The sequence below is a fragment of the Chrysemys picta genome, chromosome 1 (assembly GCF_011386835.1).
Source record: "Chrysemys picta bellii isolate R12L10 chromosome 1, ASM1138683v2, whole genome shotgun sequence".
Taxonomy (NCBI): domain Eukaryota; kingdom Metazoa; phylum Chordata; order Testudines; family Emydidae; genus Chrysemys; species Chrysemys picta.
Genome location: NC_088791.1, coordinates 64026954 through 64041552, shown reverse-complemented (window position 1 = coordinate 64041552; position 14599 = coordinate 64026954). Strand labels below are relative to the sequence as shown.

General features: G+C 42.7%; 1 protein-coding gene across 5 annotated transcripts in view; it reads right to left on the bottom strand.

The window, feature by feature from the left end:
* HMGA2 (high mobility group AT-hook 2) overlaps nucleotides 1-14599 on the bottom strand; it is a 169847-nt gene that overhangs the window by 26883 nt on the left and 128365 nt on the right. For 4 of the 5 annotated variants that reach the window (XR_006175093.2, XM_024107617.3, XM_024107619.3 and 1 more), the window contains one exon: nucleotides 2415-2447. The exons of the other annotated variant lie outside the window; for it this stretch is intronic. Coding sequence is in view for 3 of the 4 variants with exons in the window: in XM_024107617.3 (XP_023963385.1) it covers nucleotides 2415-2447 (33 nt within the window). In the remaining variant the exon portion in view is untranslated. The remainder of the gene's footprint in view (nucleotides 1-2414; nucleotides 2448-14599) is intronic. 5 annotated transcript variants of the gene reach the window in all.

Sequence of the window (14599 nt, the reverse complement as noted above, 5' to 3'; positions counted from 1 at the left end):
GGTGTTTACATAGCACTGTCATGGCCTTAAACTGGACAGCAGCTGTCCATAAAAGGAGATTTAGAGAATGCCTGAGACCTGGAGAATGCCTAAAACCTGGGAGATGGTGACATTTACAGAACTGTTATGGCTACAAGAAGAACTATCTGTTTTTGCTTCTGTGCCTTTTAAAATGCAAAACAATCAACAGTCGTTCCATCTGAGTTGGCAAGAAGGGTAACAACTGGATGTAAACTAATACTAATCCAAAATCCTTGAGAATGAACATCTCCAGAAATTCAAACCACAGCATTCAATGATACGTCTGATCAAGGGTTATGCTGCTTTTATTCAACCAAACTGTGGCAACATGCTCACTATCACATAGCAGTGCTTGAACGTAACCTTTCAAAGCCCCGTTGATGAAGAAAAGATACGCTTCTAACTTAATCCAGACTGCCACATGGAAAAGCCATCTGTGAGGATATTTTGAAGGAAACAGATGGAAAAGGAAGAGATTCCTCTGAATGCAGTGTAAGATTTACATTATCCTCATGAACTTCCATGTAGTCCGCATGTTTATATAATTTATCACTATTTCCTTAGACAGCTCAGATTAGGAAACTCGCATGAGCTCATGTTCTTGCTGTTAATTCTGAGTCTGAACTCCTCTCCTTTAAAGGGAAATTCAGTAGTGTAAAAGAAAAGAAAGAAAGGCAATTGGACAGAGTGAAGGCCAATTGTGTCAGGCTCACAAACTTACCATTGCTACCTCTCCTCCTTTTCAGCCTTAGAGTCATTTTGGTATGTGTGTACCCATGATGATCATCTACATTCATTACCATTCAATAGAGCCGAGTGACAGCAAGAGGCTTTGCTCATTGTAGTTTTAGAGCAATGCCTATTACAGCTGCTATGGTACAGGCCAGTCAATACTTGTGTTGAAAACGACTGCTGCCAGGGGTTTAAAAAAAGTTCTTTGAGTTTAACTTGGCATACAAATAACTGCATTCATATTTATAATGTATCTGTTTGTAAATAGAAGTTTAGCTATGGTTCTAGTGCTAGATTACCTTTTAGAAATCAAGAGTTATTTACTTCCATGTTAAATACATTCTCAACTTGATTTCTAGTTTTCTATAAATACAGCAAAGTTCAGAGATTAAAAGTGGGAGTTCCAAAGGGGCAATTCTTAACTCTAGTGCTCACCATGGAGAGGAATCCCTCTGCTGACTTTTGGCTGCAGCGCAGCTGCAAAGCTGCACCAAGGAGGCTACTGCATCCCAGTGGCTGAACCCCGACCTCCCGCAGCAGTGAGTCTCAGAGCCCAGGTCCACAGACTTGGGCTCTCTGTGCCTGTGCTATGCTGCTAAAAATAGCCATGTGGATATTCTGGCTTGGGCTGGAGCTCAGGTTCTGAATCACCCCTCCCCTCCAAGGCTTCAGAGCCCGAGCTGGAACGTCCACTCGACTATTTTTAGTGCTGTAGCATGGGCCCAGCAAGCCTCAGTCTATAGACACGGGCTCTGAGACTCGTTGGTGCAGGTGGTTTTTTTTCCCATGTAGATGTGGTCCCTTCTGCTGCCTTCTGTGTGGGGCGGAGAGGATAGTAAGATCCAGGAAGCAATGGGTCTTCTGGTCCAAGCCTTCTCTTAGTCTACCTTTACCCTGCCCACTGTGTAGTACTGCCCATCTGTGGAGAGGAGCTCTGCAACATGTAAGAAGCATGCACCTCATGCAAGGCCCCACCCAGAATCCTGTCCCTCTTTGCACAGCCAAACTGTGCCTGGAGTCTCTGCCAGCTGGGAGGGATGGTGAATTTGAGCTTAAGTGTGGAATTCTTACTGCATTATCCTGAATGTTATCTCCACCATTAGGGGAGTGTAATATTATTGTATCAACACCATTCATTCATCACAGCTGTAGTTTTATTGATTTTTTTTTAGAAACTGGACTCCTACACATGCTTTTGGAGCGCTTATATCTTTTTACCACTAGAACTTCATGTTTCTATTCTTAATTCAGGTTATTTTACAGCAACACATTCAAACCATAAGATAGTCTAGCAAAAGTCCTATTCCTTCAAAAAAAACAGACCTATATCAAGAAGAGTTCTGTACCCTTAGCAGTCCATTTATATTCATCAAAGCACTAAGCACATGCGTAAGTACTTTTCTGAATATGGATGAACTTAAGCCCATATGTAAACACTTGGGTGAAATGGGGCCTATATATAATTATACTGAAAAATATTTAGTGGACAAGTTGGGTTTATTTTCTTGTGTGGTTTTAATTGATGATTTAAATGATCAGTGCATTTTTCCATTTATTAAGTACTAATTACATTACTTACAAGAAACATTGCTAATTTACGTGCTCAAGAACCAAGGATATTAAGGTAATCTACAGAATTAATTCATATAAACATTTCTTACCTGAGCAGGCTTCTTCTGAACCACTTGTTGTGGCTGCAAAGAAAAGTAAAGATTAGCCCTTTTATGAACAAGAAAATACATTGAGGTCATATTTCATTTTCTAATGTCTGAAACAACATATAGACAAAGGACCAAATTCGAAGATGATGTGAAAAATAGTGGACATCTCCTGCACTCACTCAGACACCCTAGTCATACTTACATCCCCTCGCCCAATGTGCAAAGGTGTCTCAGTTGATGTAATGCACACTGTGTGGAGGCAGACATATATGTAAGAGTAAGTTAAAGCAAGGTGAGGGCTGTGTTAATATGCACCTTCCTCCAGCTCCTCAGGGTGTGTATTAGAGCAGCTTTACACATCAGAAGCAGGGGTTTAAACAGGTATAGAGTCTGAATGTAGAGGAGTCTGTTACGGTAAGGGAGTCTGCCTTATAGCATTTTCTATATCCCCTCCAAATTTGTCCCCAAAGATGCAATTTTAGTTTCATTTCAAAAGTAATTTTATTGATACTGTGTTAGATTTTGATATGTGCATGTGAGTACATATCAAATAACTTTTGGGAAGCTTATATTACCCAGAAATTTCCCTCATATCTGACACTGGGCATTCTGTAAGCAGGCTGACCCCCATTCAGTCTCTCAGAGGTGTTTGTGTGGATACAGGTGCACATTCATACTCCAAAAGTGGCATTTCTGTGGTCCTATGTTCTGGCTGGCCTGGGAATGGGCGCACAACACCATTGCAGACCCCTGATGATTTTACTCATTCCAGCAACACAGTTAATTCCAGCAGAGGATGGGGGGACGGGTGAGCTAACATAAATACACCAAGCTCCTTGAGCCCAGGTCCTATCTGAAATACTATCTCTGTAGCTCTGATGACCTGTAGAGCATGACCTCCACAGGTCTTGGTAAAGGCACAAAATAACAAAACTACTTAGCACTCATAGAGGGTGAAATCCTGGCCTCACTGAAGTCAACAGGTGTTTTCCCAATAACTTTAATGGGGCAAACTTGCACCCACATATTTTTTTTTAGATATATTCAACGCACAGTAGTGTAATCTAATGATTTTCTTCCTGGCCATTGCTTTCTGGATGTGTTGCCTATTCCCAACTTTGCCTGTTCCCAGCTCAAGACCTGTGTTTGTCTCCTTACTTGGGCATAAGCCAATAAGTTATTTGGATAGCCAAAGGCTAGTTTTCATTATAGTGTGTTAGAAAATAGCTTAAACTTTTCAAAATAAACAATTTGATGTATCTGGGCCTTAAGAGCAATATTTTAGTGGGTGGGAAAAATTAATGAAAATGTAAAACAAAAGTGACTGATGCTAGGATCAATTCAGACTGCCACCACAAAGCATTCCATTTTAGAAATAGATACTTTGTTTACCTGCAATATCTTTCTAATTCTATGGAGTTCTGTTACAGATATATTTTTGTATCTATGCATAAACCTCTAAGGAAATACTAGAAAAGAAAGTACAATTTATTAAGTCCATTTTTAAAAATCTTAACGTTGACCCTTTCTTTTCCATTAGATATCCGTACAGTGGAGAAGCAATCAAAAATGCACTTTTTTGTTGATGTCTTCCCCAGGTGACTACAGGCCCTGGGCTGCTTCGCACATTTGCTGCCTCTTGGGAAATGAGTGTTGGTGCAAAGAGATTATTTGGTTCAAAAGAATCATTTGTAAGAATAGAATTCATTGAGCTCATCAATAATCTCAATCATTAGCACTTCCCTGACTTTTCTTCCCCCTGCTGATTACACCTGTACACATGTTTACTCACAAACCACACAAAATCCACAGACATTCTCACTGGCTGACTTGATTCCTATAGCTCAGAAATCCCCATTTTGTTTGGCCGTGGACCCTGCATTCATGTGACTGTTGCACACTATAGCTCAATGAAATCCACTGAAAGAGCTGCCAACTCACCAAATTTTCCATGAATTAGCTCCTGACACTTCAATGAGGGGAAAGACAATGTCTGAAACAAGGCCAGCTCTGGCTCCTTGCCTAGTATGTGTCACAGTAATTCTACCAGCTGCCCTTCCACACAGCACTTCATACTTTTCAGACCACCGAAAAGATCCTTGAATACTTTCAATACCAGTTGGGGTTAGAGCTGCCAGTATGTTTTCCCAGCCTCTGGCACCCGGTGGCTTCAGATTGAACCTAAAAAGTTTTGTGTGTGTTTGTTTTGTTTTTATTTTTATGAATGGCTTTAGTAGAGGACTCTGATTGAAGCACAATACTGCAGTCATTCATAAAAAGTGAAGGGAAAATGTTGTACTTTGCCTGCCTGGAAACTGTTTCTGATACTGACCAAGTTTTATGAGACTCTTACTCACTCGGGACCTTTGCTATCTTACTGCTGAGAGCAGTTTGCTCCTTGCTAGCTAGAGTTCTTGTGATTCAAAATACTGTGGATTTGTGGTCTTGGATATGCTGCTTATTTTGCTTTTATAAGGAAGAACTGTATGACGTAGATTAAGCTTTAAAGCAGGGGTCAGATCCTCAACTGGCGTAAATCAGCATATTCCCTTGAAGCCCATGACATTTAAAGCTTTGCCACTTAGAAAACAATGATTTGTATGGGCTGGGCTCCTGCAGTTTGAATCAATGAGTGCTTTGTTTGCATAAGGGCTGCAAATATTGCTTGGTAAAGTCAAGCGAGATTTAGTCTGGTCCCCTGAGGCTTGGAGTATCCCCTGCCTTGAAGGCAATGAGAGAGTTCAGGGAAACTGACTCTGCACAGAATCAGGGCCTATGTGTCCTGCTCTAGTGATGCTTTCTTTGACTGTAGTGGCTGCGTATCTGTTGGCTCCTTTGTCAACTCTTTGAAAAGCTAATGATGTTAACCTCCTCTGCTCACTAAGCTTTCACTTCATTGTGTTAACAGATCTCTGCATCTTCCAATGAGTGTCTTGAAATGAGACACCTCTAATTCAAAAGGCTGTTGCATTTAAATGTACAACTTGCTGGGGTGAAAGAGGATTCATCTTGGATATTAAAAAAAGTTCGCGCCTATAAAAAAAATGCCAGAGACAAAGGACTTTAAAGAAATCCTTTGGAGCAAAATAACATTGTACACAGAACTGGAGAGCCCTGAATAAAAGACTCCATCAGCTGAGAGTGACACTTGTGGATTCTGTACAGTAAAGGGTGGTATCTCTGACTGTTCTCAAAGATGTGTAGTCTTGTTTATTTCAAAGATCACATTTGGGGTAGCATATAACTTTCAAGTCTTATTTTTTGCCTAGTTTAAAAGTAGACTATTTTATATTGTCTGGAATATCAGTCACAAGTCTGGACACATGAAAGCAAAATTCATATCTTTTGGACAAACACGATTATAAGACAGTCTTATGCTGCATCCCCAAATTCATGCAAATACAAAGCAAAAGTGTTAAAACGCTGGCAGATATTAAAAATATTCCTGTGAGAAGAGAACTTAAATAGCAATAATTTCTTTTAGTATAAAATGGAAACTAGAATAGAGCAGGATTTTCTTCACCAACTTTAAAATTGTGTTGTTTTAGTGTGCTAGCTAAAGCAAAATAAAATTAACTGTATACTTTCATGATACGATACTGCACTTTGGATGGAAAAAAACAACTGTGGTGACAACATGAACAGACCTTTCAGATGTCTTGTCCTCAGCTTAAACTTCACATAGTTAAATCCCAACTCCTTATCTTTCCTAACAAACCTTCTTCACTTCCTTCATCCTCTATCATGCTGACAATCACCACCATTCTCTCTGTCACCCAGGCCTAGGGATTAGTTTTGACTTCTTTTCTCTTGCCCTGACATCCAGGTCATATCCAAATCCTGCCACCTTTTCCTTCTCAACATCTGAGATGCATCGTTTCCTTTCCCTCCCCACAGTCAAATCTCTTGCTCAGGCCTCATTATATCCTGCCTCAATGACTACAACATCCTCCTCTAAAAAGTCTATAATATCAGATATTGTCTACCTGTGTAGGGAACTACAGACCCTGATCAAATCACTTCTTAACCCTTCTCTTTGTAGACTAGTTTGAGCTTGTTTACTCTCTCATTGTAAGACATGATCTCCAGACCACAAATCATTTTTGTAGCTCTTCTTTGAACCCACTCCATTTTTTTTAAACTGGACACATTATTCCAGCAGTGGTTTCATCAATACCAAATACAAAAGCAATATCATCTCCATATTCCTGCTCAATATCACCCTGTTTATATTTCCAAGTAGGAATGCCAAGTTAGCCCTTGTTAGTGTTTCATACTTGGGCATTCACAGACTTTGCTGAATGCCATGCAAGTAATCCTTCCAATGTTTTCAGTATTAATTGGGAGACTTCTATAACTGAATTATAAGTTATATTTTGAAACTTCATGGCGCTGGCTGGAAGAATATGCATAGCTTTTCCTTTAAATAAAATGAACAATGCTGAAACACTTACATAATGATTACAGATGAAAATACTATGCATGAATTCAATCCACTAATTGATTTCTGTCCCCAAAGTGCTGCAATCCACCCTGTTCTTAAGTATTAAAAGATTGCATTTGGATCTGTCTCTCTCCCTTATTAAAGTGAGCTTAGTGCTGTGAAAGGTGGTAGATGGACAATCCCTGGAGACTAAAGTTCTCTGTTTTACCCACAAGCGAGTACAATATCAACACTGACAATACAATCATACGTCGGTAGCTCTGTTGGTGAGATTAGCAAGAAAGGTGAAAACTAATGGCAATTATGATGGTTACACTAATGCCAACTAAGTACTGTATTGAGACTATCAACTCATTGCATAGGTCATCCTAGCATTTGTAGCTCTAATTTAACAGAAGTGTAAAATGATATGTACAAATCCCTGCTGACCTACACATCCAAGAAGGTTCAAGAACTCAAATAATACTGGCTAAACTGAAATTAATCCAAACTAAAAACTATATCCCTCCAAACAGTTTCAAGAGGTGGCACAATTATTCCTGTTGTAACCCCAACTTCCCTCAACCAGTTTTAATCCAACTTTGCCCCCGCGTACTTGACAACTGTGCAAAACATGCATATTTGGCGATCCATGTTTTGGGAGTTGGGAGTGGATCCTTAGTTATGGACAAAGGCTGCTTTTAGTTTCTTAACTGCATACATGAATCCACAATGCAGAACTTGTGATATATTGCCTTATATATGTGCATATTCTTGCCCTCTATCCAATAGAACCAGGTATGCAGGTTTCGCAGTTGGAGACTACTGTGCACTACAGTGGTTAGAGACCTAAAAACAGTATATATGTCCAACCATCACCAAGAGCTACAGCATATTCTCTATTAGCTCAGTAAGTAAAATGCCTGAAAATTTGGGGAGCAAAAGATCATGACTCCTACTGCCTACAGGCCATGTTTGCAGTTAACAGGCAACCATGGTGTCTGTGTATGTACACAGCCGTGGGTCATTAGAATCTAACAGTAATACCATCAGACCCTTATAGTGCAAAGATTCCAGAGGGCTCTGTGTAATCTCATAAACTGGGATAATAGTAATCTGTGGAGAATTTTGGCAAATATGTGCTATTTCTAGTCTTTATTTTCTACTCTACTTGGTCCTACTTTTAGATTTGAATAGCAAAGACAAAGTAGGATCATTGAAAAACAATTTATTAGTTTATAAAACTGACCTCCCTGCTGTTGGACTTAGTTTTATAGAAACCCACAAACTTCCACAAGCCACATCACTGGAGACCAATATCCTTTAGCCTATAGCAATGTAAACACCACTCTCACCCTAATTGTTAATGACAGTAGCAAGGAACTCAGTTATCTCAATAGGATATTTAATAGGATATTTCTCTGTTTGCATATTCAAAACTTAGTTCTAGGAAAACCTGTTCAGATAACAGAAATTTCAGGCTGTTACATGTATATCCAATATGACAAGCACATTAAAGGGAAATTTCAGCCAGTGGAGATGAGGATTTAACAGGCAATAGTAACTTTTTATCTAGGTACTTTTATGGCCTTTGTATTTGATCTCCTTGGGTGAAATTCTAGCCCCACTAGTGTCAATGGCGGTTTAGTCACTAACTTTAACGTAGACAGGATTTCACCCTTTGTGTTTACATAATGAAGGCTATCTTCACAACAGAAGGCTAGACGCCTGTTATGTTTTTAATAGTTTTAGGTTGTGGGGAAAATATAAAAACATGAGAGAAATCCCTGGAAAAGAGCTAATGGGTCAGATTCTGCTCTCATTTACAGCAGGATAATTCCAGTGTAACACTAATTTAAATGGATTTACATCTGGGTAACTGAGAGTTACTGGCAGATTTTCCACAAAGAATTCTTCAAGTTTGAAAGGAATTGTTGGCAAGTAAATAGGAAAAGTCTCATTTCTTCTCAACTGTTAATTACTGATCAACAATATCCAACAGAGTTTATCAAGGAGGTAATCAAGACTCAATGCACAGTAAATGAATGTGAATATATTTTACACTCTGTTGCCTTGATATAAAACATGGTTGATTATTTTAAATATGTCAATCATAATATCAACTACACTTCTCAAACTTCTAGGGCAGTAGAGGTTACAAAATAATTAGTCATTCAAAAGGGGCTTATATCTCTGATTGAAGTATATAAGGCCTGGTCTACACTGGGGGGGAGGGGGAATCGATCTAAGTTACGCAACTTCAGCCACGTGAATAATTTTATTAATGTGAATAACGTAGCTGAAGTCGACATACTTAGATAGACTTACCGCGGTGTCTTCACTGCAGTGAGTCGACTGCTGCCACTCCCCTGTTGACTCCGCCTGCGCCTCTTATGGTGGTGGAGTACAGGGGTTGATGGGAGAGTGCTCGGGGATTGATTGATGCAATAAATCGACCCCTGCTGGATCAATTGCTGCCCGCCAAACCAGGGGGTAGTGTAGACATACCCTAAGTCAGATTCTCCACTGTGTTACACTGGGTTTACAACAGTGTAACTCAGCTGAAATCAGTTTTTTAAGTCATTCTCTATGTGTTTATATTGAATTCAAATATGGGAGCCCACTAATAACCACAACCATCAGAAGCTGTGGTTTAGGGCCAAAGTGTGCTTGGTCTTGCTCAGATTCACTGTCTGGAGGAGGGCACAAAAAGTCTTCTCTTCTTGCACATCCTGATTGCAGTGCCTGCATCATCATTTCCCCTGTTCCTTGCTCTCTTTCTGCCCCACCTCTTCATTTTTTAGCATTCCCCCCATTCCATTCGCTTTTCTGAAACTAAGGGCTTATCTATACAGCATGGGTGGCGGGTGAACACGTCCTTGAGGGAGGTTAGCCTCCAGCCCTCCCCTTCCGCCTCCCTCCCGCACCAGAGCCCAGAGCACCCTCCGCCTGCAGCTGCCACCTTCCCCTCCCATACCCCCAGCCCTCGTGCATCAGGCAGGCGGTGTGGTGGGCGGTGTGGCTGGAGCACCCCCAGCCCCAGAGCACTGGGCAGGCAGCACTAGATGGACGTGTGGTGTGGCGTGGCCCCAGCCCCGAAGTCTTGTGTGCACCCGCCCCAGCCTGCCTGCCCCCAGCCTCTCAGCCACAGAAGAGCGGGAGGGGAACTGAAGCAGGCAGGAGGAGGTCTGGCGGTGGAGCATGGGCAGGGAAACACCAGGCTGTTTGGGGAGGCACAGCCTTCCCCTGCCTATGCTACCTTCTGCCCATGCAATACAGAGACTTAGTGTGTGGCAAGCCGGGGTGCGAATATACAGTGCACCAGCCTGCAGGGCGCTATGTGGCTGTTTGAAACAGCAGTACATCATAGTGCACTACGGAACTTTGATTGGTTGGCAGCAGGCTCCACTGGCTGCTTAGTACATGACAGGCTGGTGCAATGTAAATTCATACCCCAGCCTGCCACGCACTATGTCTCTGTACAGACAAGCCCCTACAGTTTAAAACTTTAATGTGACTTTTTAAGAGCTCTTGAAAGGTGACAAACTGACAGCTGTGGCAACTGAAGCACCCTGTTGATCCACAGAACAGATACAATATGTGGTTCTCAACCAGAGATCTGGGGCCCCCTGGGAAGCTGCGAGCAGGTTTTAGGGGATCTGTCAAAATAAACCAGAGAGCAGGGCCAGCATTAGACTCACTAGGGCCAAGGGCAGAAAGATGAAGCCCAAGCCCTGCCACATAGGGTTGAAGCCGAAGCCCGAGCAAGTTAGCTTTGCGGGGCCCAGTGTGGTGTGGGGCCCTGGGCAATTGCCCTGCTTGCTATCCTCTAACACCGGCCCTGACTTTTAATCTACAGGATATGCAGAAAAACAGTTGTTGTGGCACAAGTGGGCCGTGGGATTTTTATCGCATGGGGGGGGCTCAGAAAGAAAAAGATTTAAAACCCCTTTAATGGACCTTTGCCTATGATGCCCAATCAATCTGCATCAACCTGAATCTAGAAGGACTACTTTTAAGGGAGAGAAGGTGGTTCAGTCTCTTTGCCTTTTCCAATAACATTTCCAACTAAGGTCGCACTTAGTGCCCACTGTGGTGCTGATTTTTGTGATGTTGTGAATCTGGTCCCAGGGTGCAACATGACAGGAATTCAGTTTCTTCCCAAATTTTTTCAATAACCTAAGCCAAGGAATCTGACACACAGCATCATACGTGGGTGGTCATGCATGTCTTTCCAAGTAACACTTTCCCAGTTGCAGCCAATGACAGTTTCTCCTCCCTTTAATCTGCATGCTCTGCTGCAGCCACTGCCTTTTGTTTTATGTTTTCAGCAGCATCTTCTAAAAAAAGAAAAGGAGGAGAGGCTCATATTTCACTGAATGAGATGGTGTGAGAAGGTGAATGAAGAGAAACATGCTCTTTCAGGGTGGGCTGGGGCTTACAGGGGATGTGGATAATATCATCTGTACTGTTCCTCTTTCACAGCCATGTCTGGTACAGGGTTTATGCCTTTGGATGTTCTGACAGTTTGGAATCGGCACCTGACAATTACATTGGGTAAACTGCAGTGGACGTCATATGAATAACCATCATGGCTGACCTTAGCGTATATATCTGAGAGTCATCCATGCTGAACGGCAACAATTGAATTTCTGATAATGTTTCAGTGGGAGTCAAGTGCTTCATTGTAAGTGATCACTTGACTTGGTTCTTCCCAGCAAGCCAGGCCCATGTATGGACTTTCACTATTCTGCCATAGGCTGGAAAGATTTCCCTCTAAAAAAGTTGCCTACAATGAAATGAGGGCAATTAATGGACCTACACCCATTAATAGCAGCTGAAGATCTGGCCCGATATGTTTATCTTGAGTGCCTTGAGTGTCTGAGCAAATGTGCTGGTAGCCAACTGGTTGGCTAGAAATGTTTTTGTATGTCTGGGATAAACAGATGTTTTTAAGGTGCCATATTTGATAATTACTGTTGCATCCAGGATAGGGTTGCCAACTTTCTAATCACACTAAACCAAACACCCTTGCCCCGCTCCCTGCCCTGCCCCTTCTCCATGGCACCACCCCCGCTCACTCCATCCCCCCTCCCTCCGTTACTCGCTCTCCCCCACCCTCACTCACTCGCTCATTTTCATCGGGCTGGGGCAGGGAGTTGAGGTGTGTGGGGGGGTGAGGGCTCTGGCTGGGGGTTGGGGTGCATGAGAGGTTTCAGGGTGTGGGCTCGAGGCAGCGCTTACCTCAGGTGGCTCCCAGAAAACGCCGACATGTTCCTCTGGCTCCTAGGTGTAGGCACGAGCGCTCTGTGTGCTGTCCCCACCTGCAGGTGCCACCCCCACAGCTCCAATTAGCTGCGGTTCCCAGCCAATGGGAGCTGTGGAGCTGGCGCTTGGGGCTTGGGCAGCGCACAGAGCCCCTGTGGCCACCCCTACGCCTAGGAGCCGGAGGAATATGTTACCACTTCCTGGGAGCTGCGCAGAGCCACGTAGGGAGTCTGCCAGCCCTGCCAACTGGACTTTTAACGGCCTGGTCAGCAGTGCTGATCGGACCTGCTAGGGTCCCTTTTTGACCGGGCGTTCCAGTCAAAAACTGGACACCTGGCAACCAGGAAATTGATGCTGCTGTTGGAAAGTTTCAGAGAGAGTTCTAGTGGAGTTTGCTGAAATCCTAGCAAAGTTTTCTAAAGGAGTCATTATCCTTCATCCAAAATATAAATATATTTTCCATGTACCAGAAATATACTAGTGACTTAGTCAGAGATAATGGGGGGAGGATGCTCACATGGACTGAGCATGCTCATTTACACGGCTGAAGCTGGCTGCCCTCACTCTGCTCTCCCACTATCTGCTGGCATGGGTCGTCTCTGGGCTTAGTGCTGCATTATTGTAGGTAATCCATTTCCAGACTTGCAGGGAAGAAGTTGATGTGGAACCATTTTGCTGTATGGTACATTAAATGTTGCACTTGACTCATGTTGTTATATCTGAAAAGGAATCATGGATATGTGTTCCCCAGAGTTCAAAACAAATGATTTGTGCAATCCTTGCAAAGCAGCATAAAAGCCAAATTGAATTTTTGCTATGCTTTTACCACCCAGACAACAAATGCAACATCTCCATATACAGTATGCTGTAATCCACAGTATGTAGTAATAGATTTAAAAGATGTTACCTGTCATAACTATCAAGGGAAGGGTAACAGCCCTCCTGTGTACAATACTATAAAATCCCTCCTGGCCAGAGACTCCAAAATCCTTTTACCTGTAAAGGGTTAAGAAGCTCAGGTAACCTGGCGGACACCTGACCCAAAGGACCAATAAGGGGACAAGATATTTTCAAATCTTGGTGGGGGGAAGGCTTTTGTTTGTGCTCTTTGTTTTGGGAGAGTTCGCTCTTGGGACTAAGAGGGGTCAGACATCAATCCAGGCTCTCCAAATCTTTCTGAACAAGTCTCTCATATTTCAAACTTGTAAGTAAACAGCCAGGCAAGGCGTGTTAGTTTTATCTTTGTTTTCTCAATTTGTAAATGTACCTTTTACTAGGGTGTTTACCTCTGTTTGCTGTACCTTGGAACCTAAGGCTAGAGGGGGATTCCTCTGGGCTCTTTAAGTTTGATTACCCTGTAAAGTTATTTTCCATCCTGATTTTACAGAGATGATTTTTACCTTTTTCTTTAATTAAAAGCCTTCTTTTTAAGAACCTGATTGATTTTCCTTGTTTTTAGATCCAAGGGGGTTGGATCTTGATCCACCAGGAGTTGGTGGGAGAAAGGAGGGGGGATGGTTAATTTTTCCTTGTTTTAAGATCCAAGGGGTTTGGATCTGTATTCACCAGAGAATTGGTGAAGAGTCTCTCAAGGATACCCAGGGAAGGGAATTAGCACACTGGGAGTGGTGGCAGCGGACCAGATCTAAGCTGGTAGTTAAGCTTAGAAGTTTTCATGCAGGCCCCCACATCTGTACCCTAAAGTTCAGAGTGGGGAAGGAGCCTTGACATTACCAAAGCTAAATTCCTCTTTATTCAGCTGAAATCAGCTGTTAAAAAACTGATTTGCGGATGAATACTCGACCTTTGTAATAATCTACCGATAACATCCTGGTAACCATAGTGAAAGGAATGGAGTGTGTTCGTATGTGTGAGAAAAAGCTCTCACTTCCTCTTCCTGCCAAGATGGCAGCAGCCTCAGATGGTTGGACTGAAAGGGGCTTTATTCCTCCAGTACGTTTTCTGGATGTGAAGGTGGAAGAATCCATCTATTTGGAGATTGACTCAGAGGTTACTGTGCATAGACTGGTGGATCCTGTTGTGCTATTAGCTGATGTTATGATTAATAGATTCATAGATTCCGAGCCCGGAAGAGACCATTGTGATCATCCAGTCTGACCTCCTGTATAACTCAGGCCATAGACCTTCCCCAAAATAATTCCTAGAGCATACCCAATGAGCCTTGTTTCTGTGGTGCCTTGAGGTGCCTGTGGGGAAGCTGACTTGGGAATTACTCTGGGGTATGGGGAAGGATTTGGGGTGAAGGGACAGACATTAGGAGTACGTATTCAAAAGGAAAAATAGTTTGCTTTGCAGCTCCTTGCTTTGGGGAGCAATTGCCAGAGGGAGCTCTGGGAAAGGAGGGGTGGAATTACGTCCTTTTACTCTGGGAAATGGTTTGCAAGGCATGTCCTCCATTTCAAACACTGCATAGAGTCTTGAGGAGAGGCAGGAATACAGTGGAGCTTGGCCACAGTTGGTAAAGGACAGGGGT